Genomic DNA, 25,072 nt, shown 5'->3' with positions numbered 1-25,072 from the left:
TAGCCCTACTTCCGGCCATCTACTTCCCTGGCTGGTGCGGGATTTTTCTTTGTTGGGAAGAAAGAAGGTGGGCTACGCCCCTGTATAGACTACCAGGGCCTTAACAGAATAACTGTTAAGGACCACAATCCATTGCCTCTCATGACCTCAGCATTTGAGGCGCTGCAGCAGGCCTCCATTTTTACTAAACTAGACCTGCACAGTGCCTACAACTTGGTGAGAATCCAAGAGGGAGATGAGTGGAAGACAGCGTTGATCACCCCCTCTGGGCACTACGAATATCTCATCATGCCATTTGGGTTGATGAACGCACGTGCCGTCTTCCAGTGGTACATCAACGAGGTCCTAAGGGAAGCCCTTTACAAGTATGTATTCGTCTACTTGGACAACATTTTAATATACACCCAAACAGTAGACAAACATGTTACCCATGTTAGGTGAGTCCTCCAGCTTCTACTTGAGACCCACCTCTTCGTCAACCTGGAGAAATCTGTATTCCATGTACAAAATATCTCCTTTTTGGGATTTATCATCTCCCACAATTTATTCATGGACCCGCCAAGGTACGGGCTGTAGAGAACAGGCCTAGACTCACCTCGGTGCGTCTGGTCCAATGCTTCCTGAGCTTCACAAATTTTTAACGCAGGTTCGTTAAGAACTTTAGCACAGTTGCAGCCCCACTGACAATGTTGATCAGGAAGGCGTCTGGTCAGTGCTGCTGGTCCACCGAAGCCCAGCAGGCATTTGAAGAACTAAAGCGCCATCTGATCAAGGCTCCTATTCTTCAGCTCTCTGATGTGGAGCTTCCATTTATCGTTGCTGTGGATGCATCTGAGGTGGGTGTTGGTGCAGTTCTGTCCCAACAATCAGGAGAGGACAAAAAACGGCATCCCTGTGCCTACTTCTCTTGATGTCTGTCTCCTGCAGAAAGGAACTATGACATTGGCGACCACGAATTACTGGCGGTCAAGCTTGCGCTCAAGGAGTGGAGGCACTGGCTGGAGGGTGCAAAAAACCCTTTCCTGGTCTGTACAGACCACAAGAACTTGGCTTACATATAACAGGCCAAGTGACTTAATCCGTGCCAGGCCAGATGGGGACTGTTCTTTGCCTGGTTTGACTTTACTTTATCATACCGGCCGGGCACTAAGAACACTAAGCCAGATGCCCTCTCCTGCCAGTGGGAATCCTTGCCTTCTTTTGCTCCGCCCTTGACCATTATCCCCAGGGCCCGCATTGTAGCTCTAATCCAGTGGGGGGTTGAGAAGGCAGTATGTCAGGCCCTCCTTGCTGAACCAGATCCAGGTGGAGGCCCTCCGGGGTGTTTGTATGTACCTAAGGCGGTTAGAGCTCAAGTCCTCAAGTGGGGACATGTATCCCCCTTTTCGGTGCACCCAGGAGTCACATAGGCGCTTGAGTTTCTCCATCGGCAGTTTGGTTGCCCTGCATGGAACTCGACATCCGAGTGTTCATGATCTCCTGTCACACCTTCGCTCAGTGCAAGGACCCCAGGACAAGGCCTGCTGGTCTGTTGCACCCACTGGCTGTTCCTTAACGCCCTTGGTCTCACCTGTTGCTTGATTTTATCACAGGGCTGCATCACAGTGATTTTGGTGGTTGTCGACAGGTTCTCCAAGGCCGGCCGCTTCTTTGCACTGCCAAAACTTCCATCTGTGAAGGAGACAGCTAAATTATTGCTTACACAGGTTGTCTGTCTTCATGGGCTACCTAGCAACATCATGTCAGACTGTGGGCCTCAATTCACTAGCCGGTTCTGGGGGGCCTTTTGTCAGTTGTTGGGGGCAGAAGCCAGCTTGTCCTCCAGCTTCAATCCCCAATCCAACGGCCAGACCGAGAGGATTAACAAGGACTTGGAGCGCACCCTCCACTGTCTGTTCTCTTCCTTTCCATCCTCTTGGTCTGAGTACCTATTATGCACGGAGTTTGCCCGCAACACCCTGTGGTACTCCTCCTTAGGCATGTCACCATTCGAGTGCCAATATGGGTATGCTCTGTCCATGTTCCCCGACCAAGAGGCCATCGTGGGTGTCCAGTCCACTGAGCAGACAGTTAGGCCCTGCTGCTTAACCTGTCAAAGGGCATGCAGGGCTCTTTTATCTGCTGCTGCTGCTCAAAAGCATTATGCCGACAAGAGACAGTGGGTTTGGCATTCGGCCAAGGACCTGCCTTTGCGTGGGTTATCATCGCAAATTCAGGCCATTCAAGGTTCTTTGCCACATAAACCCTGTTTCTTATCGCCTTGCCCTTCCCCCGACGTTGTGAATCAACCACACTTTCCACATGTCTCGCCTTAAGCCCGTACTGTGTTCAGTGGGCCCCTCCATAGTGGGACGGTGAACCGGCGTACACAGTCCAGTGTCCGGCGGGTCTGTGGTGGAGACCAGTATTTGGTGGACTGGGAGGGATACGGGCCCAAGGAGCGGTCCTGGGTCACCTCCTGTCACATCCTGGACTATGAACTCATTCGGGCTTTTCAGCGGGATCGTGCGACTGGCCTTGGGACATCGGGGGGGGGGGGGGGTCCTGTAAAGGTTGGCGCCAGGGGGAGGCCTCGAGTCAGGCAACTACCAATCAGGTTTGATGCCCAACAGCTGTGCTAGGTCTGTATAAGCCCAGTGACCCAGTGTTGGGTCTTTGCCAAAGTGTTGAGCCAAGCTCCTAGCCAGTAACTCTGGGTCTTGAGGTCTGTGAGCCCTTGTGCTACACCTCTCTTCTGCTCTTCGAGGGTGCCTGTGCTTTTACACTCTGCCTCTCTTCTCCAGTTTTCCCTCCCAAGTCTGTCACTCTCTCGGCTTCCCTTAGTCACTAAAGCACCTCCCTGTTTTCTGGTTTTGATTGGGAAGTTTTAGAGTTTTGTTTTCCCCAGTGCATCAGGGCTGCCATTCTTCCCGTGGCGTTCTTTGTTGTCCCTTTTTTCCACACTCAGTGTGGTATTTATTTTTTTTCCACCTGTTTTTCATCCTCCATTCCTTTGAAGCGCGATATACGTGCAGGTAGTTTAATGGCCACCACAGTCTAGCAGGAGCTCGTTCACCTCACGGCAAAGCGGCAGGGGCTCGACTCCCCACCTTTGGTTTTTTACATCTCTTGCTTTACCTGTTCTAAGATCTAACTGTTTTGCAAATGGGCCTACTATCATTAAAGCGTGGTAGCTCACCCAGTGGCATGTCGGTCTCATCACCTGGGTTCGAGCCCCATTACATAAACAGCATATGAAATCATTATTTTATGTCATCTTTACAAACCTTTTGCACAGGTTCAAACATAATTTTGAACTTTTACTTGTACACCAACACCAAAAATATAACCAGGCTAGAACTGCTGAACAATATTCAACAAAAAAATTAATTATTGATTTTTTTTCAACAATTAAAACAACTAAAATCAAATTTTAAATTATTGAAATAAATGCCTGTAAGGTCCCTTTCAGACCAATCCATGTGATTGTATCTTTTCAAAGTCAGTATATATTAAAATAATAACAATTATAAAAAGATTGAGATTAGTTGCAAAAAATGTTTAATAATAAATAAAATTTAAAAATTCATGGTAAAGTTCCTGTACATAGGTATTACTTACAACATGCAAAGATAATTTGTGGTTCTCTATCTAAAATTTGTTTTTCCTCTTCTGTCTACAAACAGGAGTGAAGCCTAAGACAGCCTGGGCTGTGGATCCATTTGGCCATTCTCCTACTCAGGCTTACCTGTTTAAACAAGCTGGCCTGTCCAACATGCTTATCCAGAGAGTGCACTACTCTATCAAAAAGCACTTTGCCACTCAGAAGACTTTGGAGTTCTTTTGGAGACAGAATTGGGGTGAGCCCTGATATGTGGTGCTTAAACTTTGGCATATAATTTTGAAATATGGTCAAAACTGTTCACTTTTATTAAAGCTCATAAAGCTATTAAATGTATTAAATGTTTTTTAAAAGTCGCTAAAATGAATCTTTGACTATAAATCCAAGATCTGTGGATTTTTTGCTTTTTTATTTGGAGAGTGTTTCATTGGATAATTTTTGATTCCAGCACTGTGGGACTGTTCTGAAAGTTTATTTTCAAAAGTAATCATTGGATAACCTCAGGATTTTTGATTCCAGCACCGGGGGACTGTTCTGAAAGTTTATTTTCAAAAGTAATCAAATCTTCTGAATTGAATTGAATTTGAAACTCTCATGAAGAGCTAATTCTAATCCCAAAGCCAACCTTGCTGTTTATAGCCCTCAAATAACTACATTCCCTGCCATTCATAATTAAATACATTTTAGTGAATGTGCTGATTAGGTTTTTTTTTTTAATTCAGTAACATACAAATGCCTGAACAAAGATCCATACAGCAAGAGGATAATCCTTTTGGCAAAACTAGTCAATATTCACGTGGTACACTCAAATTGCATAGGCTTAGTCATAACAACTTTCATCACAAAGTGCAACTACTTTGTGAATACAAGTGAAGTTATGAAACTTTCTTTTTACTACACGACTGCACGATTGCAAAGAGGGTATTTACTCTTTTGACTACTTCTTTTGTGCATCTCTGCAGTCTGCAGATAATGAATATTTTGAATATCTTGACATGCAGAAACTGCTACATTTGATCTTGTTAAATTCCTTTGACTTCACGCAACATGTAATTGGCCCCACACAAACATTGCTATATTTTAGACTTAGTTATACCACTTAGTGTAGAGACCAGATATACTTGATATAGGACCCTCAAGCTATTTCTGTATTTATTTAGGTCCTCTGTGCTCACCAGTTTTACAACTACTAAGAACTTAGCTTCTGTAAGCACTACCTTACAGAAGACAGGTGACACATTGTTCTAATCTTTTTTGTTTACTCCCTCCTATTAAGGTCTTAATTTGTGACAGCCTGGTAGACAGCTTTACATTAAGACTGAATAAATGTATAAATATTTATATGTATAGAGGCAAAACAACTCCAAAGTTCCAAGTAAAATTGCAACCTCATTAATTGGGTTAATAAGAGAAACTGTAGGAAAGCAGAATGAAAATGCAGATGGACTAAGCTCACTGTCCACTGTGGGAACCTGGTACTCCACGTCTCAAGAATGCGGTGGTTAAGGGATCACTAAGTTATGGAGTTAGAGATGCTCCAAGTAACAAATGATCATCAAACTCCTTTACAGCATCACCAATACACACTTTAATTAACAAACTCTGACATAGAACCATTTACAATTGTACAGAAAAGATTCCTTCAAGCAAGGATAAAAGTGAGACTTTGTTAACTCAGTGAGTTAACTTTGGGCAGTCTCATTCTCTGAGTTAAAGCATTTACCCAAGCTATAAGGTCAGAATGCAAAGCTGTAGACCTACTCTAATTCACATTTCTGCACGGTCATTCCCCTTGACCGCCGTCTTTTGTTCCCTGCTCACTTTGGCCCCCTTTATACCCATAGCTCCTCCCGCAATGATTAATGAACATTCCTCTCATTGGCCAAGGAGGTAACGGTAAAGCGACAATGAATGATAAGCTTCTTCCTAAAAAAAATGCGCTAACCAGCCACTTTAAGAAACACCAACCTTATAGGTACACCTTGTAGGTGTGGAGATATAGCTATCTTTTGGCCTGTTTCACCTAATGTGTTATTCTCTGGGAAACTGTCATATTTAAACAAAGGTATATTTTTTACTGTGTTAAAGCTAGTCTATAGTCCAACAATAATGTGCAGTCTCTAAATTATTTGTTAATGAAAGAAAATTTAACATGCATGATATTATTTTTCTTGTGATAAAATCAGTGTCAGACAATCTGCTTAATTCTTGTTGTTTAATGTTTTTTTTCTTTTCTAGACCAGGAGTCTAGTACAGACATCTTGTGTCACATGATGCCATTCTACAGTTATGATGTGCCACATACATGTGGTCCTGACCCAAAGATCTGTTGCCAGTTTGACTTTAAGAGGTTGCCAGGGGGACGCATTAGCTGCCCCTGGAGGATTCCCCCTCAGGTCATTACCAGTGACAATGTGCAACAGAGGTATCTATCATCCCAGATATGTACAATTAAACAGTGAAATATAGTCAACAATAGTAGGATTTCCATGCAAGGTGCAACTGAGGTGAAGTTCCAACATATTGATAGCTGATGGACAACATGCCTATATACCTGGGTGATTAGATTAGAACTGATGAAAGGGTTAAGGATTTAGAGCTCATTTTGTGATGTTGCCATGGTATGCACTGACAGTTCAAGTGGCAATACTTTGCAGAGTGTGTCTGGTAATGTCTGGTATAAAGAGGTAGTGTAAATGAGGAGCAGGTGATATTAATAGTCTAGTGATGATGAGTGTGTGTATGGTTGTTGATTGGCTCGATGTTCTTTGTCATCAGAATGCTGGGAGTCGTAGTTTTCTAAGAAAGCTGGTGGCATGCCAAATCGTGTCCAGCTAGACTTATATAAAAGACTAGAGTTTATGCTGTGGAAATATCCTACTTAAGATAAGTTTCCATGAACCTTTTAGAGACAAATTATTCTCTTTTTGTCAGTTGACATGTGATGGACATTTGCTAGATAAATGTTTGTCTCTAATTCTTAAGCCCTTGTCTTGTTCATTTGATGCTAGCTGCTTTCAGTTTTAAAAACTATATTCCCATGAATCCTTACATGCTATATGATGTTGCTACATTATCTCAATAATGTGGCCTGAATTATAGTATGGTTGTCTTGTTTCACATGTGTTTCCTAAATAGCAAAGTGTGTAGATTTTTATATATTGGTCATAGTGGTAGTCATCAAATGTAGCCATGAAAAGGTTTATTGATGTGCCCTTTACTGCTCCAACTTGAGTTCAGTGGTGAATATTAAGATGTTCAGAACCACCTTTAGCTTTCTTAGTAAAAAGCGATCTTACAAGAACCTTGGCAGTTTTCCTCTGTTGTTGGTAACTTAAGTTGAGCAGCATTTATTTGAGTGTTTTAAGTGTTCCCATAATTAGTATTTTATTGATAGACGTAGGATTCTATAATATGAATATTGACCATCTTTGTCTTACTATTCCGAGGGCTCACATGCTGTTAGACCAGTACAGGAAGAAGTCCAAGCTCTTCATGTCCAAAGTGGTGCTGGCTCCACTTGGTGATGACTTCCGCTACACGGATGCTCAGGAGTGGGATCAGCAGTTTAATAATTATCAGAAGCTTTTTGACTACATGAACTCTCATCCTGAGCTCAATGTTCAGGTCTGGGTTCTTAATGCTTACTGTATAGAATTACCATATGTATAGTTACTTATAGTAGGCAAGGCAAGTGTCCATAATTGTTTGTAAACTGTCTATCAACCTCTTTACAACTGATTTGTTAGCACAAGGTATATGTTATAAAGGTTATTTACATTTAGAAATGCTGGCATGGCAAATACTGATGTGGCAGTTACCATAGTCTCATTCATGCAGTGTTAACTTGCATTAGCTAGCTTTCATTCATCATTAACAATGAAAGCTTTTTAGATAAAGTTGTGGAACTTTAGCAAGTAGTTGGGCATATAAAGTACTAACATTAGAACATGTATCCCATGTTCTGACAGTTTTATAGTAAAGAGGCTTATACAGAGTTTATAAAACATTAGGGATTCTTGCCTTGTAGGTGCACAAAATAGGCATATATGAGTGGAGATTTAAAGAGTACTTGTAATCCACTACTGTACATAAGTATCATTTTAAGTATTTGTGCTTTACTTGGTCATTTATGATTTTGTACACTGTGTTCTTCTCCACTACAGTTAAAAGAGACTTTTTTTGACTCCACTTTATTAGACATTTGGTTTATTCAGTGAGCATTTCTGATAATAATATTATCAGATAAATGCCATAAATGTAAATATTTACAGCAGGTGTGCTTTACTTCTGGTAAAGGACATTTCTGAGGAAGAAGAAAAAAATTCATAAGCATTTTGTTTTATTGTTGTTAGTTTATTCAGTTTAAAACATCTCATGCCTATTTTGTGATCAGAAATCGGTTGCAAGAGACCAGTAGTGACTCATATGACTTGCATGGAGCACATGAAATACTACTAAATTTTATTACTTTTGGGATGCAAAAGTTAATTTAATTCAGTTCATAACTGGTTATATGCAGTGTGTTGGCATATTTTCAGAACATGGTATACATGTTCTAAATGTTACTACAGTATATGCTCTTCTTGCAAGCGCTCCCCATTTCATTGTTAATGATGAATGAAAGCTAGCTGAGGCCAGTTAACACTGCATGAATGAGACCATAACTTGTTGATTATATGTAGTGTGGCCACTTATTTGTAAGGATTAGTTCGTTCATATGTTGAATTTGTATACAAGATTTATTAAAATTGTAACCATTTTCATTTCAGGCTCAGTTTGGCACTATATCTGATTACTTTGAGATTCTGCGTAAAGTGACTGGCATGGACCAAGCTGGCATGAATAAGGGAGTGTCACCATTTCCTGTGCTTAGCGGTGATTTCTTCACATATGCAGACAGAGATGACCACTACTGGAGTGGCTACTTCACTTCCAGACCATTTTACAAACGGATGGACCGTATGCTGGAATCTCACCTCAGGTACTGGGAAGTTACACAAAACTGTATTTTACACAATGCATCTTAGGCCATGGTGAGATCTATAGTAAATGTGGGTGTGTATGTTATTCATCTTATATAGGGCCCTTTTTATTCAAGTGTCTGTCATAACTGCACATGTGCTAATTGGATGGGGAGACTCTTTTTAATGCATGTATATTTGTAAGTTTGATGGGGGGTTTAAATTCATCCAAGGAATGGAAAGTTGAAAAGCAACTTGCTCATTTATGCTATTAATGGATATTAAACTATTCATTAGGAAATAATAACAATTTAACAGTGACCTTCAATGTTTACAGTAATCTAATCAAAGGTACACAATCAATGAAAAAGTTTACTAGTCATTATTTTTGAAGTAGTAGTCATATGTTATTAAGGCTACTTTGCAGTGTTATTTACAGTGTTGGTTCTTCTGTAGTTTTATTAATTCAGTCCACAAAAAGGCAAATATCTTTGTAGGTTACCAAATATGTCTGGTAGAGAGGTGTTATAATTACCTTCGAGATGTTTTTGAAAAAAACCCCACCAACTGTGATGTCACATGCATACTCTTTTGCAATCATAACACGGCAGAGTGTGACTAGATTTTGTGCTAATTTTGTCACCTGTTTTAAATCATTTTAGAGTCTATATGATTTATATTTTATTATATCAGATTTTATATTATTTATATATATATTGTAACATGGAGTGATCATGAAGCACAAGATTTATTATGGGCAAATCTATGTTCAGAGTCATTAGTACAGTCCAGAGTCAAGGAGCCAACATGGAAAGTCTAGGAATACATAGTAAACAAAAGAGACAGAAACACACAACAGGATAGGGAAACAGGCTACAATGAGGAATACAAACTACACAAACAGGCTAAGCAACATGAGCGGCATGGATAACAAACGGAGTCTAGGAATCACAATAACAGGCAGAGAAAACACGAGGCATGGATTACAAAGACCAGCAAACTAACATGGAAAAAATAGGATTTAAATACACAGACTGATGAGGGCTAACCTGGAACAGGGGATGACTAATGAAAACAGTAAAAACCAAAAGAAGGACCAGAACAGGAACGGTGAAGATAAACCTAAGGAATGGAACCAAAGCAAAACAAAGACACGAGACTCTAGGGAAGGCCAATCGTGACATATATTATAGTTTTATATATGATGTGTTTTGAATTTTTGTCAGATACCTCATCATCATAGCTTGTAAATAAAAAAAACTATAACTAAATAAAAACTAAAACTAATTTACAGAAACAAAAACAAAATTGAAACTGTTAAAATGAACTAAAACTGAACTGAAATAAAGTAAAAATGGAAACTAATGAAAATTTTAAAAACTATAATAAAACTGGCAACACACATATTGATACACATACTTACAGTATGCTTTATTAACAGAAATCCATCACTCCTGGCTCCAGTACTATACTCTTGTAAGTCTTGTAAATAGAGACATAATGAAACAAGAAAGGTGGCAAAAAATATTTATTATTTATTAATGTTTATAATTATTAAGGTCAAAAGAGCAAAATCTTAAAATAATCAAATAAGAGCCAGAGCCAGATAGCTAGCAGTGAAAAGGTAGAAACACTCAATGCTAATAACATGAAACACAATGCCAAGACAAACTGAAACAGACTTAAAAAGACTGAGGTATAAAATGTTTCTGGAAAAACTGCAACTTATGCATGAAAATTATACATGGAAAGGTTATTAAAACTCAAGTAACAGAACCAGGAAGCACTACTGGCTTTTAGGAAACAAATTGTAGAACCCAGTATTGTAATCACGTCCGAATAAGGTAATAACACCCATAACTGTAATAACCTTTTGGACTAAACTCAGTCAAAAATGTAATAAAACTCAATAATGTAATAATTTTTCTAATAATGTAATACAGTGACTTAACCGTTATTGTAATAACATTTTTACCACAATTTAATACATTAATACATTATTTGGAATTCACTACTTTTTCAAGTTGATCATTTGTAATACTTTATTACATTATTATGCATGTACTGTTTTCATGAGTTCATCAGATATATTTTTGTTAACACTTTTGAGTGTTGTAGATGATTAATAAATTCTCAGCAGAGTATCTGTAATGTTGTCATGCATGAATCAGAGGAGAGTTTGGATGCAACCACAGTCAAGTTCATTACAACAAGCAGTACACCAAGTGGGACATTTGAAGAGTCACCTTTTTATGCTTTCCAGTTTTTCGTTCTTTTAATGTCTTATATATATATTTGTGTGCAAATTACGTAGCCAGAGGGAGTAACTCTCCCAAAAACCCCACTTTTCTCAGGTGCCTGAAATGCTTAATTGGATTTTCAGCCATTTTCCTTGTTATAAGATGATGCAGTCTGATAACACTTTTCACATTGCCTGCCAAGGAAACGTGGAATGCCATCACATAATGCATAGCAAGTACTGGAGACGGGAAGGGTTTGTTCAGTTTAGTATCCATGTGCTTTTCTCATATACCGTATGAGAATATGCTTTGTTCTGCACTGTGAGGGGAAATCTCTTTAGTATGCTCTGTCAAAGATAAAACCACAAAGAGGTCAGTGGTTGAAATTCATTTGTACCACTGTTCCTTCCACTGCTCCCTCCCCTGCTCCTTCTACTGTTAGTTTACTGTGTGAAGGGCACTTCATGGAGAACTGTTCCTACAGCTGTGTGCAGTTTGATGCTGCATTTTCACATCTCTTAGTCCTGAAGGGCAGGGCAGGTCCAGCGCTCTGTTGCACACCGGAAAATCCAGGTTCACAACCTGTGCTATTATTTGTGGATTTGTGATGTATAAAGCTATAGACTTCTTGGCTAATGAAGCTAACTCAACAACTGCAAGCCTAATCAACCGCAGGTCTACTTTAACCTAAAATTGTGTGTAAATGTGATCTTTTGTCAATCACTAGATGTCGAACAGTGTTCAAGTGTGGAGGTGTATTTATGATTACATGCTGTAACGTGTAGTCACAATCCATTTAATGCCAGGTTAATGCTCTGGTATTTTTACACGTGTCATGCCAAGGTCTGCCTACATAAAGAGAACTTCATGTCTGTTTGCGGAACCATGTATTAACAGCATGGAAACCACAGAACTGTATGATTTCTAACATTTCAAACACATTGATGTTTACAGGTGCTCAGGAAAGAATGGTCTGTCTGCAAACTGCAAGACAAGGGCAGAATATGTAGGGGTGGGACCACCCTGGTGGTTCACTAATCAGAATAGAGTAGGTGAGCTGACCAAACAGAGCATTGGGCTCATTGGGAGGATGGGGACAGGAGCGCTAAAAGAATGTTTCAGATAGAGGGTGAAAAAAAACACCTACAGTTTGAAACAGGATAGTGGTAACTCAGTGGTTTAGCTACTCAACTAGCAAACAGAAGGTTGCCAGTTCAAGCCTTACTGCTGCCAAGTAGCCACCATTGGGCCTGTGAGCAATTGCTCAAATTGTACTTAGTCATAATTGTACAGTCGTGGCCAAATGTTTTGAGATTAGCACATATTTTGGTTTTCACAAAGTTTGCTGCTCCAGTTTTTATGGTGGCAATTTGCATTAACTCTAGATCGTGAAGAGTGATCAGATGAATTGATATTAATTGTAAAGTCATTTCCTGCCTTGAAAATTAACTTAATCACAAAACTCACTGCATTTCAGCCACTGCATTTCAACCCTACCACAAAATAGCCTGCTACCACGATTTCAGTGATCTTCTTAGCTCAGGAGAAACTGTTAACAAGGACAACGAGGATTAGAAGCACAGACTGGTTGCTTTAAAAGGGTGGTCAAAGTTTTCTTGTTAACCATGGTTACCTTCAACGAAACACGTGCAGTCATCATTGCATTGCATCAAAAGAGCTTCACAGGCAAGGACATTGCTGCTTGTAAGATAGCACCTAAACCAACCATTTATCAAATCATCAAGAACTTCAAGGCGACAGGTTCAATTGCAGTGAAAAAGGCTTCAGGGTGCCCAAGACAGTCAAGCAAGTACCAGGACAGTCTTCAAAAGAGGATGCAGCTACGGGATTGGTTCACCACCAGTACAGAATTTGCTCAGAAATGGCAGAAGGCAGGTGTAAGTGCATCTGCACGCACAGTGAGGCGAAAGCTTTTGGAGGATGGCTTGGTGTCAAGAAGGACAGCAAAGAAGCCACTTCTCTTCAAGAAAAACATCATGGACAGACTGACATTCTGCATGAAGTAGAGGGGGATAGGACTGCAGCGGACAGGGGTAAAGTTATTTTCTCTGATGAAGCTCCCATCAGACTGTTTGGGACATCTGGACAAATGATTGTCCAGAGAAGAAAAGTTGAATGCTACCATGTGTCCTGTGTCATGCCAACAGTGAGGCATCCTGAACCCATTCATGTGTGGGGATGTTTCTCATCCAAGGGAGTGGGTTTGCTCAACATTTTGCCTAAAACACTGCCATGAATAAGGAATGGTTTCAAAATATCCTCCAAGAGCAACTTCTCCCAACAATGCAGGAGCAATTTGGTGACGAACAATGCTTTTTCCAGCATGACGTAGCACCATGTCACAAGGCAAAAGTGATAACCAAGTGGCTCGGTGAACAAAACATAGAAATTTTGGGTCCATGGCCAGGAAACTCCCCACATCTCAATCCCATTGAGAACCTATGGTCAATCCTCAAAAGAGAGACAAACAAAAACACATAAACTGTGATCAACTCCAAGCACTGATTAGGCAAGAATGGGTTGCTGTCAGTCAAGATTTTGTCCAGAACCTGATATTCAACATGCCAAGGTGAATTGCAGAAAAAAGAAAGGGACCAAAATTTGTGTGGTCTCAAAACTTGGCCACGATTATCGCTTTGGATAAAAGCGTCAGCTAAATGCCAATAATGTGTTTTTGGAACATTGAAGCATAAAAATCTATTGTAGTATACCAAAAAAATAAAACTATGAACATTGCAAATGAGAAAAATAGGTCCCCTTTAACTCTTGTTCTTTTAAATAATGCATTAACAGTATATCTTCAAGATATTTACTTCTGTGCATTCAGATGCTTCACTGATAGTGGTAGCTCAGTGGTTAAGATATTTGACTTGTAATCGGAAGGTTGCTACTTGTTGGGCCCTTGAGCAAGGCCCTTAACCCTCAATTGCTCAAGTTGTACTTATAATGTCATAATTATGTCACTTTGGATAAAAGTGTCAGTGAAATGCCATAAATGTAGGTGACAGGTGAAGCAGGAACAGGAAATAGAGATTGCACTGGTTAGAGTGGAACATGAAATGATATTTAATGCAAGAAATTGGGGTCTAAGATATTTCAGTGAAGTGCACAAAGTTTCCAGAAAAACAGAATGTCTTCATCAGCTGTACAAGCAAACTGCATCTGAAGTTGTGAATATATATAAATGAAATATGTTTGTTACAATTGTACCATAGACATTGCTGGGACAGACAGTGCTGCTTACTACCCTGTTCTCCTGTGAGCGTTGTTTTTCATGGCAACACTGCATGTGCATGTCTGTTTATGATTTTGTGTGTATCTGCACCCCTGTGTTTATAATTTATCCTCGCTAATTTTGACCCTCACCTGTTCACCTCACCTGCAACTCATGAAGGCTATGCTTAAAAAGGACTGAATCCTCAATCAACTCAACCAACTCACTCGTATTCACACCTTGAATTAACCCTTGAATTGTTCCACTTAGTGTACTGCTTGGTGTAATAAACTTGACTGCATTTGCATTGAAACTCCTCTGATTCATTTAAGACAATGTTCCAGATACTCTGTTAAGAAAAAAATATCAGGAATATTAAAACTCATGAAAAAAGTACATTCACAATAATGTAATGAAGGTATTACAAATGGTCAACCTGAAAATGTAATAAATTCCCAATAATGTAATAAGGTATTACAATATTAATAAAAATGCTATTACAATACCGGTTAAGTCATTATTAGGCTATTACATTTACATTAGGTTTTATTGCATTTTTGACTGAATTAAGTGCAAGTTTTTATTACATTTCTGCATTCATTACATTACTGGAAAATTATTACAATATTGGGTTCTACAACAATACTAGATTAAAATTGTATAGAACGAATTATTCTGAATTTTAATGGTTCAGGGTTTAACCAGTATTTGTCTAGAAAATATAGGTTGTTTATTCCTGGCCTCAAAAGCTGGAATTCTTGAATAGATATGAAATAATTCTGTCATGGTGATGTCAGGTAACAGATATCTGTAGTAAAATACCTTTCTTTGATCTTTTCTCAGGGCAGCAGAGATTCTTTATTCTCTGACCTTGGCCAATATTAAGATGTTTGGTAAGCCCAGCAATTATCCTGCAGTAGAAAATTATAAATTGCTGACAGAAGCAAGACGCAACCTAGGACTGTTCCAACACCATGATGCAATCACAGGCACAGGCAAAGACTGGGTGGTTGTGGATTATGGAACCAGGTACATAGCTTTCCTTTTGCCACTGCCAGTTGTAGTGCATTGTTGTAGAACAAGTTGTTACTTTTTGGCAGACAACTCCCTCTTTGACTGGTTTTTAAGATACTATAATCTGTCTGTTCAAGAGTGAAAGTGAAGGAATGTGTTGTTTATTCTGTTATGTAGGCTGTTTCACTCCATTTTGAATTTAAAGCGAGTGATAGTGAGCTCAGCTCACTGGCTGGTGCTTGATGACAAAAATATTTATACTTATGATCCTGCAAAGCCACTACTTCAGATAGTGAGTACCTTCGACTGAAATCCATAAACTTGTTATTTTACAATAGACAGGTCTTAATATCTTGTCATATTATAATAGGATGAAGTCCAACCAGCCCAGGATGTCTTACCTCACAAAACTGTCATTAAAATCAGTGCCACACCAAGGTAATTACTGTGAAGTGTAAATAACCTTCTTCACACATTTTGGTTTAAAAGTTTTTAGTAGTTAATATAATATAAAAGTGGTGGAGTAGGTATTCTTAAATGAATGAACACAGTATACATAACATAATATATGTTTAGTTTTGGTCTCTGGTGACATTGAAAATGAATGGCAGCTGAGGTTTCTGGTCAGTTTCCCAATGAATGTCTTTATCATGCCTTCCTTCAGGTCAGTTGTAGTGTATAACCCCATCGAACAGGCCAGAAGCTCAGTGATAAGCATCTACGTGACCACTCCCCATATTCGTGTACTCACAGCCCAAGGCCGTCCAGTCATTGCTCAGATCACTGCGGTTTGGGAACATTTCACCCAAGCTTCCACTGAGGTCTTTCAGGTCAGGTTACATCTACTATAACATTACAGGTTTGACTGCAAAGGTACATATACCACAAATTATGTCCAAAAATTTTGGAACATGGTACATGTATTAATAGTGTTTATGTTGTGGCAGGTGTCTTTTGTAGCCCATGTGCCACCGCTGGGCCTGGCTGTCTACCAGATGAGTGAGGGAGTGGAGCTACATACTGAGTTAGCCCATTATATGTTCCTAAAGAAGGGCGGACATGTGTCAGTTACTGGAGCTGAGCAGTTCAGAGTGGCCATCCCTCAAGAGACTGTTCCTGTATCTGTGGAAAATCCCCACCTACAGCTCTTTGTCTCCTCCACAACAGGTCTATTGGAGGTCAGACAGCTCACAAATCTTTCCACAAACTGCCACTTACTGCATCACATATACACATCTGTGTGTGTGAGATTGTATATTACAAAAGCAAAAATGGACAACATCTGCAAGTTTTGTTTTGTTGCAAGCTGTTTATCTATTCAGTCATACCCCTCAGTTCTGACTTTTGTGAATATCTGAAATGAGAAATGTGGATATCTGAAATGTTTTCCCTTATTTTTTTCAGACACTAAAACTGAAGGAAAATGGATTAAAGCACTCGATTAAAGTAGATTTTGTATGGTATGGAACCACCAGCAATAAGGACAAGAGCGGTGCCTACTTGTTCCTTCCTGATGGAGAAGCTAAAGTAATTAAACTCTTCATTTATGTGATACAAGCACATTATGTAAATATTGAGGGTGTAACGTTTAATGTCAGTTGAATACAAAATGTAAATAAATCCACCTGAAAATAACCATCATCTTTTCTGCAGTACTGGAATGTAAGATTCTCTCATTCAAACAAACACACTATGAGAATTTTTTTTCTGTATATGATTTAATATCCATGTATTGTGTTTTGTCTCTCAATTGGACAGAAGTACTCTCCCTCCCGGCCTCCGGTGATCCGAGTAACCAAGGGGCCTGTGTTCTCTGAAGTCACAACCACCTTCACACACATCACACATACTCTCCGACTTTACAATATCCAGGGTATACATGCTGCTGTTTCACTAACAATCTTAGTGAATTTTAGCATTAAAACTTTAATTTGACAGGGCAAACCTGTTATTCACTGCGCCTGGATCTTTGCATATCTGTTTTTACTGTTAGAGAAGTTCTTTACTATTTTGCTTAGGTAGAAAACACTGAGCTGTGCACAGAGCTCCTTTGCTGTCATAAGATGCAGATCTTGGGATATGGTTTTGGTTTTAGGAAAGAAAGGTGGAATTCAAAAAATGTCCACATGAAGGGATGTGCAGCTTTAGAGAGAGTTTTGTTTCCTCTATCCTAAGGGTATAAGCTGTTTTCCCATGTTGTTTAATTATTTGTGATGAGAATAAATTTCTTTTAAGGTATTTAAATAATTTTGTTTTAGTTATATTGTTGTTTAGCTAACTACTCACCCTGTCATGGTGGAATAGAGTCTATAATATACTATATAATAATAATATCACAAACCTGTGTCCATCATATCCTGAGTTTGTCTTCAGAGCCATTTCAAAACCATGCTTGGCAGGTTATATATATATATATATATATATATATATATATATATATAGAGAGAGAGAGAGAGAGAGAGAGAGAGAGAGAGAGAGAGAGCAAGCGAATTGTACTAAAATACACTTTATTCGCACAGCTGCAGTCTGTCTGTATGGCTAAAACATCTTTAACTAATTTACTGTAAGGTATGATGTACCAACTAAGTTTGGTATTTTGCCACTGATGTAAGTACATTGATAAATACAGTATGTTACATACTGTACAGTGTTAGTCTCTTTAACTACATTAACCTTACAGTCCACTACAGTATATACTAAGAAATTATGCACAGACAGAAATTTTCTTTGTTTCTCACACCTCATTGTACTTTCTTTCCAAGGAGTGGATGGTCAGGCTGTTGAGATCTGTAACACTGTGGATATCAGGGGAGAGTTCAACCAAGAAATTGCAATGAGAATAACATCTGATATTAACAGCATGAATCGATTCTTTACAGATCTCAATGGTTTCCAGGTAGGCTCAATATATTGTTCATTTATGTACCATTTTTTAGCCAACATGGTTTTATGCAAAGATGCATGAACAGGGCAGTTTCAGTTCTACAGTTGTATAGTTTGTTCATCTGTATTTGAGAATATTAGCTACACAAAAAGAGAACACACAATTTCAAAGATGTGAGTGGAAATTATTTTTGTTTTAACAAACTTAAACTGCCAACTTGCCTTGGACAATTGATATATTTAGGAAAGAATGGTGACAGACAATGAGGACAGGTGGTACCTGGTTACATGGGCCCTCTTGTAATCTTCATAACCCAGCTAAACATTATTAACAAGCATTTTATTTGCAATTTTCTTTGGTCATGTATTAACCTTATGACACATTTTTGTGAAATTTATTTTTATGTACATGTGGGTAATTTTTAACTAACACAACCAAGACAGTGATATTACCTTTTTAACTTTACCTGAGGTGCTTCTTTAGTCTGTATTGTGTTTAAAATGTTCAGTAATTTATTTGACTTATTCAAACAATCCAATTAAATGCACCTGGCCCAAATTTGCTGTAGGGGGATGCAAGTGCATAATGATTCATGATTATATCAAAGGCTTCAGTTCAGTCAAAATAAAATGACTTTTTCCCAAAAAGATGATCATGTCGTACAGACTGAAATACACCTATAGGTCAATATATCTAATAATTACTTTATTTCAAATTGGTGCTTTATTTACTTACCTTATTTATTTGCTTACATTGGATGTTTTTTCTAGGTGCAGCCCAGAAGGACCATGTCTAAGCTGCCACTGCAGGCTAACTTCTATCCCATGACCAGCATGGCTTACCTGGAAGACTCAAACAGAAGACTTACCCTACTCACAGCACAGTCTTTAGGGGCTGCGAGTCTCAAGAGTGGTGAGCCTTCCTTTACCTTTACAATAGCAAACAGAGGATTCACATTTAAACTTACACATTCACACATAATTTTATAGGCACCTACTCTATAGTTGTTTAAAAATAAATAGACAATTCTTTGCAACTGTAGATAAAGCCTGTCATTTCATCCACCACCCCTGGTACTCGTAGCTGTTCTGCAGATAGTTGACTGTACTGTCTGTATTGTATAGACTGTACTGTATAGTCCTTATCTTTTGTATTTTGTATTTTTATTGGACTGGTTTTGACCAAAGGTATTAGCTGCATGTTTTTAATATGCATTTATATGGTAAATGAACTAGAAATTTATGTTTATCCAAACTCTTTTGAACACAGCATAAATTATGCATTTACACACTGTACTGGGTTATAGTGGTAAAGAGGGAGCTGAGCTATACAGGAAGACTCCTAGTTTACCAGTCAATCTATGTCCTTACCTATGGTCATGAAGTCCAGATAATAACTGAAAGAATGAGATTATGGATACAAGTGGCCAAAATCAGCTTCTCTACCTAGTAGCAGGGCTCACTCTCTGTGATAGGGCAAAATATCAACTATATGGGAGGAATTCAGAGTAGAGCACTCCAGCTCTGCATTGTTAGGAGCCAGTGGAGGTCATTAGGGAATCTGATAAGGATGCCCACTGGTCACTACCCACTGTGTACCACACATGGCCAACAAGGAGGAGGCCTCAGGTTATACCTAGTATCTGCTGGTGGGATTACATCTCCTGTCTGGTCTGGTCAGGAGGAGCTAGGGGAAATGAATAAAGATAGACATCTGGGCTATTGCCACTGCTACCCTGAAATGGATTAAGTGGAGACAAAGATGATGAACATACATTATAAGTTCTAAAACCTACATTATGTCCGAATGAAGTGTCATAATGTAGATATATACATTACACTCTTTAGGTCAGCTGGAGGTAATCATGGACCGTCGACTGAACCAGGATGATAACCGTGGCTTAGGCCAGGGAGTGTTGGATAACAAGATCACTGCAAACTCCTTTCGCTTGCTGCTGGAGCCTAGAAATTCTGCCCAAGAGGTGACCACAGTTGGTGTGTGGGTGTGGGTGTATGGGTGTATACCACTTTTGGCATCACTGCCCTTGAAAATTAAAAACATTTTGAGGAAGTTTAGCGACATTTGCAAAATATGTCTTGAGCGGTAAATATAAATGATCCACTGAGTTTTTCCTGTTGTTTTAGACCCAGAGAGAGAATAATGCCCCATTCAGCTATCCATCACTACTCAGCCACATTTCCTGCACGTACCTTAACCACCCTCTCATCCAAATGGCGACCAGTGTGGATCCGGCTCTACTTACTCCAGTACCCCACAGCCCGCTCACTTCCTCTTTCCCCTGTGACATCCACCTGGTCAATCTGCGCACCATTCAGTCTCAGGTGGGTTCTCCCTACTTCCCAGCATGTTATACATAAAATAATTCGAAGGAAACACAGTCTACTAATTGAAAACTACATGTGAGTATGCATTTGAAAGGTAGTTATTAATTTATTCATTAACCATGCATCTGCTATAGGAGTAACAGTTGTGGTTTTTACAATGGCCATAGGTTGTCATATAATCCTAGTCTAACTTTATTTTCTATACATACCGTACATTGGTATTTATATAAAATCTATGCATAGAAGCAAGTAGTGACAGTTTATTTGCACTGGTGGATGTCTTTATTCCTTGCTCAGTAAATTGAATGGTTGGTCAGTAAAATACAGTAAATAAAGAGAACATAAGAATATATACAAACAGAATTGTCTGAAGTAAACATATACATTATAATTAAAGGAAATACTGCTGTAATATTAGCCCTGTATTCCATCATCAGACATGACATAATTCCAGTGAGGCTAAGGTTATTAGGTCTGATAGGAGTATCACCATGTGCCGGCAAACCTATCCTAATTGATCCTAAGGGAGGTTGAGTATTGTAATTACTTATTAAAATACATTTGGTTGGACTGCAGTGAAGCTGAATGTGCTTTTGTGTAGCTGAATAAAGCCTTTTAACAATGACAGCAAGATTCTTTGTTCCTTTCAGAAGTAAAGTTCACTCTGCAAATAGAACTCAATGTTGTACAATCACTAAAAATATTATATTTCATTGTAGGGCCTTATTTGCTGAATGCTTTTACACTATAAATTTTGAGGTTGTAGTTTTGTGATGAATCACTGATTATGATGGCAACAGAATGGCAGTGATGTTGACATTTTATAACATTACCACTTTAGTTAGACATTTAGCTCGTATAGATTTGAAAAAAGAAGTCATCTGCACTTAACCAAGAAACCTTACAAAACTTAAAATTTCAGATAATCCCCAATACAGGCAAAACTGATAAATTGGTCCAGGTTTTTTGTTCCCAGCATGCTCATAAAATTCCCAGCTCACTCTTCAGTACCTAAACATGCCAATAAAAAGTTATGTTAAAATGAAATGTTCAGTGTTTGATTTTGGTTTGCTATATGCCATCATTATGTTGAAACTGAGATGACCCCATTTCTAACAAGGGAGGATCTGTGGGGAATGAGAAGCAGCTGATAGCTAAAACAGTGGACTCCATAATCATCCAAATGTGGGGTTGTGTGTGTGTCTCACAGGAGGAAGGGGGAGGTCCATCCGAGCAGGCTGCTTTAATATTGCACAGAAAAGGCTTTGACTGTGGCTTTTCCTCTAGGAACACTGGCCTACTGTGTAGCACCACACGTGGCAAGGTAATTTTGTTTAGGCAATCATACAAGCACACATGCACATGTGCACACTCAAAAGCTAATAACTGTTGCAGTGTCAGTTTTAAGATTGCAAAATAAACCTCTTATAAAGTTAGCTATTGCACAAGAGTTAGAGTTTATATCAAGTCTAGTGTGGAAATAAAGAATCATATAATTAAGCAACGCTAATGGAATAGCATGTAAAAATGAAAACCAGGACAGTCAATGTTTTATCAAAACTTCATAGTATATCTTTGCCATAGCAGGCCATTTTAATGGAAACTTGTAACATGAGACGTGGCCTGGTATATTTTATTGTGAAATTGATGTTGTGTACTGTAATAGTAATTTTAGAATGTCACTATTATGAAAACGTCTGTCCCATTAAGGGCTTTATGTATTTTCCTTTCATTTTGAATCTAGATTCACTTAGAGGAGGTGCTGACAAAACTAAAGGTTAGCACCTTCACACCTGTCTCTCTCTCTTTGATGTATGAGTCCTCAAGCACACCCAAACATCAGGAGATCAGCCTTAAACCAATGGAAATCTGCACATATCGCATCCAACTGGGATGAACCATGGCTATAAAGAACTTTGTTTGCAAGTCCTATTCTAAGTATTTGGGCTGGCAAGGACAAGCATGCTGTTGCCTTCAATGATTCTGTGAACAAACTGTCAAGAAGAAACTTGAAGCTCCTGTCATGTGTTCATAAAATGGAAGTAAGCGCATTCTTAGCCTTAAAACATTTGCTTCGTGTTCACTAAGAAAATATGGCAATCAAAGATTAAAATTTATTTGAGGTATTTGAAAACACATTTAAGAAATGTTTCCAACTTATGAAACCACCATTTCCCAGCATTTTTGTAGTACCAAAAATCTGTTTGGGTTTTAAGCTTTTATGTGCAATAAGAGATGTCTGAAGAGTCTTTTATCACCCATATTCTGTTATATTTCAAAGCAGCACACTGCCCATAATTATTTCTATAAAAAGGTGAAATGGTCATGGCTGTATACTTGGACTATTGGAGAATATTGTTCTTCAATATTCAACCAAGGAAACATTGTTAATGGGAAAAAATAAGAAGTAAATAAATAAAAAAAAAAATATATATATATATATATATATATATATATATATATATATATATATATATATATATATATATATATATATATATAAATTAAATGTTAGTCGCAGAGATTGCTGTATATTCTTCCACCTCAATAAACATAGAAGACTAGGTGATGATATTGTTGATATTTAGGCAAAGGGTAAACACATAATAATTTAAAAAGCTACACAAATGATAAATTGCAAATAATTGGAATCATATCACTGTTTTGTGTGTATTTTTTAATGAGCAATCATATGACAATTATATTTTTTTCAGTAATGGTGTGGAAAAATATTTTTTCTCATGGTGTTCATAATAGAAGACATCTGGTAAATGATGCTTATCCAGTCCACCATTTTGTTTGTACAATTATATTTTTGGAGGTTACTTGCTGTATGTTTACTATGTTTACTAAGTAATTCACTGTGGTATTTAATGTGGTAAAAATAATAACAGTAACAAAAAAAAAACAGCAACAGCTATTTTTCTTCTTCTTCTTCTTCTTCTTTTTCTCCTCTATTATTATTATTATTATTATTATTATTATTATTATTATTATTATTATTAGTGAAGGTGGCTTAAACCATTAAGATAAATGCATGAATTTTCTCATGTTTAGACTACTTGATTAAAGTTGGTAAAGGGGATACTGGGCCAACCAATCTGTAGGGTTGTTTTATTGTTGTATTTTCATGTTGTCATTGATAAAAGTAATGTTTAAAAGTAGGGATAGATGACATAAACACCTGTAAAAAAAAAAAAAGGCATTGCTTTATACCAGAAAGGCCTTTGCTGTTTTTTTATTAAATTGGTTCTTGAAATAAGGTGTGTTCATAATTTAAAATGACCTTTGATTCTAATATGTGCAATTCCAAAGTTTTATTATGAATTTGGTGTTTATCAAGAACTATGTGGTGTAAATAAAGCTTTTTAAAATAATGTGTATTTTCATAATGCTTCCTAAAGGTTCAACATGCTTCTAGATAGGTGTCTCTAATAATGTGGCCATTCAGGGTAAAAGTTCAAGTACAGGGTACAAATTAAAAGCCATCTAATAATTTTGTGTTAAGGAGACAGAGTCCTCACAATTTTCTAGATATTTGGCTGGCGGTAGAGTAAAGCTGTTACCAAACCTGATGGTCTGATAAGAAAAACTACTCTGTGGTCATGTGATCCTTAAGTTTACAGTCCTGTGTGAAGAGGCTGTTTTAGGGCTGGGTTTAATCTTTGATGTTATGGCGTCATCCTCCTTAGGATTCTTGTGTGGTACATGTCTTCCAGTGGAGATAGGGCACTCTGTGAGATTGTCTGGGTCATCTTGACCACCCACTGCAGTTACATATGGTTCTGAGTGGGGCCACTTCCAGTTCAAATTGTGAAGGATCTGTTGAGAATGCCATCAGTGGTGCACCTGTCGAAGTTCTTAAGAATTCTGGCTAACATGCCACATATCTGAAGTCTGCAATAAGTTTGGTCGTTGTTTTAACTTTGTTGACCTGATATGATGAATTGAGAGATCAGGTAAAATCTTTACTAATGTGAAGATGTAGGTGCTGAGGATTTGAAGGTGTTCACTGTTCACTACCTTAGTCTATAGTGGTGTGTTGCTCTTCACAATCATCCACAATCATTATCTTTGTTTTAGTGATGTTTAGGAATAAATAGTGATCTACCACCTTCCTCCTGTAGGATGTCATGTTTCCTGCATTTATCATTCTAATGACAATAGTACCAGCAAATGTGGTGGTGTGGAAGGTAAGTGAAGAGGATGTAGAGTGTTGGACTTTGCGGGATCCCTGTGCTTATAATCTGTATGATAGTAGTGTGGTTCCCCATCCTAACAGAGTGAAGTCTGCCTGTCAGGAAATATATCACCCAGTTACAGAGGCTGGGTGTTAGACCAAGGGTCTGCCAAATGCTGTCAATGTAAAACGTCAAAAGCATTTCATTCAATTTGAGGCCTTATAAATTAGTATTTGCCCAATGCACATGGGTGACCTTGATGATCTTTAAATATTAATATCTTAGCATCTATTACCGATAGATTAATAGTCTATAGTCTATTGTATAGATTTTTATCTTTTATAGTTGTATTATTTTTTCTTTTATAATTATAGTTCTACAGTTTATAGTACTTTTTATAGTTATTTGAAATTTGTTTTATTAAGGGATTCTTTAGTGTTGAAAATAAAATTCTAAATAAATGTAAATGAATGAATATTTCAAAAAATAAAATAGCACAAGCAAACCATTTACAACACAAACCATCACAAATGTGGCATAAATAGTTTTGATAAAATAAAACATACAGAGTGCTGTGACTTTTGTGACAGGAGCAGGAGTAAGATGTG

At 38.2% G+C, this 25,072-nt stretch overlaps 1 protein-coding gene across 4 annotated transcripts in view; it reads left to right on the top strand.

The window, feature by feature from the left end:
• Positions 1–23,654, top strand: part of man2a1 (mannosidase, alpha, class 2A, member 1) — a 38,629-nt gene extending 14,975 nt beyond the window's left edge. For 3 of the 4 annotated variants that reach the window (XM_081719469.1, XM_035526725.2, XM_081719471.1), the window contains 17 exons: positions 3,666–3,839; positions 5,840–6,026; positions 7,051–7,228; positions 8,374–8,585; positions 14,884–15,069; positions 15,232–15,346; positions 15,425–15,492; positions 15,719–15,884; positions 16,002–16,232; positions 16,459–16,581; positions 16,813–16,927; positions 17,817–17,950; positions 18,709–18,850; positions 19,786–19,919; positions 20,083–20,280; positions 21,494–21,607; positions 22,028–23,654. In XM_081719469.1, coding sequence (XP_081575595.1) covers positions 3,666–3,839; positions 5,840–6,026; positions 7,051–7,228; positions 8,374–8,585; positions 14,884–15,069; positions 15,232–15,346; positions 15,425–15,492; positions 15,719–15,884; positions 16,002–16,232; positions 16,459–16,581; positions 16,813–16,927; positions 17,817–17,950; positions 18,709–18,850; positions 19,786–19,919; positions 20,083–20,280; positions 21,494–21,607; positions 22,028–22,180 — 2,630 coding nt within the window. In that variant the 3' untranslated portion in view covers positions 22,181–23,654. The remainder of the gene's footprint in view (positions 1–3,665; positions 3,840–5,839; positions 6,027–7,050; positions 7,229–8,373; positions 8,586–14,883; positions 15,070–15,231; positions 15,347–15,424; positions 15,493–15,718; positions 15,885–16,001; positions 16,233–16,458; positions 16,582–16,812; positions 16,928–17,816; positions 17,951–18,708; positions 18,851–19,785; positions 19,920–20,082; positions 20,281–21,493; positions 21,608–22,027) is intronic. The other variant, XM_081719470.1, reaches the window with a different exon arrangement.
• Positions 23,655–25,072: the final 1,418 nt, after the last annotated feature.

Source organism: Electrophorus electricus, chromosome 8 (assembly GCF_041902795.1).
Source record: "Electrophorus electricus isolate QZ-2024a chromosome 8, ASM4190279v1, whole genome shotgun sequence".
Taxonomy (NCBI): Eukaryota; Metazoa; Chordata; class Actinopteri; order Gymnotiformes; family Gymnotidae; genus Electrophorus; species Electrophorus electricus.
Note: the sequence above shows the minus strand (reverse complement) of the source record. Positions and strands in the feature narration are given on the sequence as shown.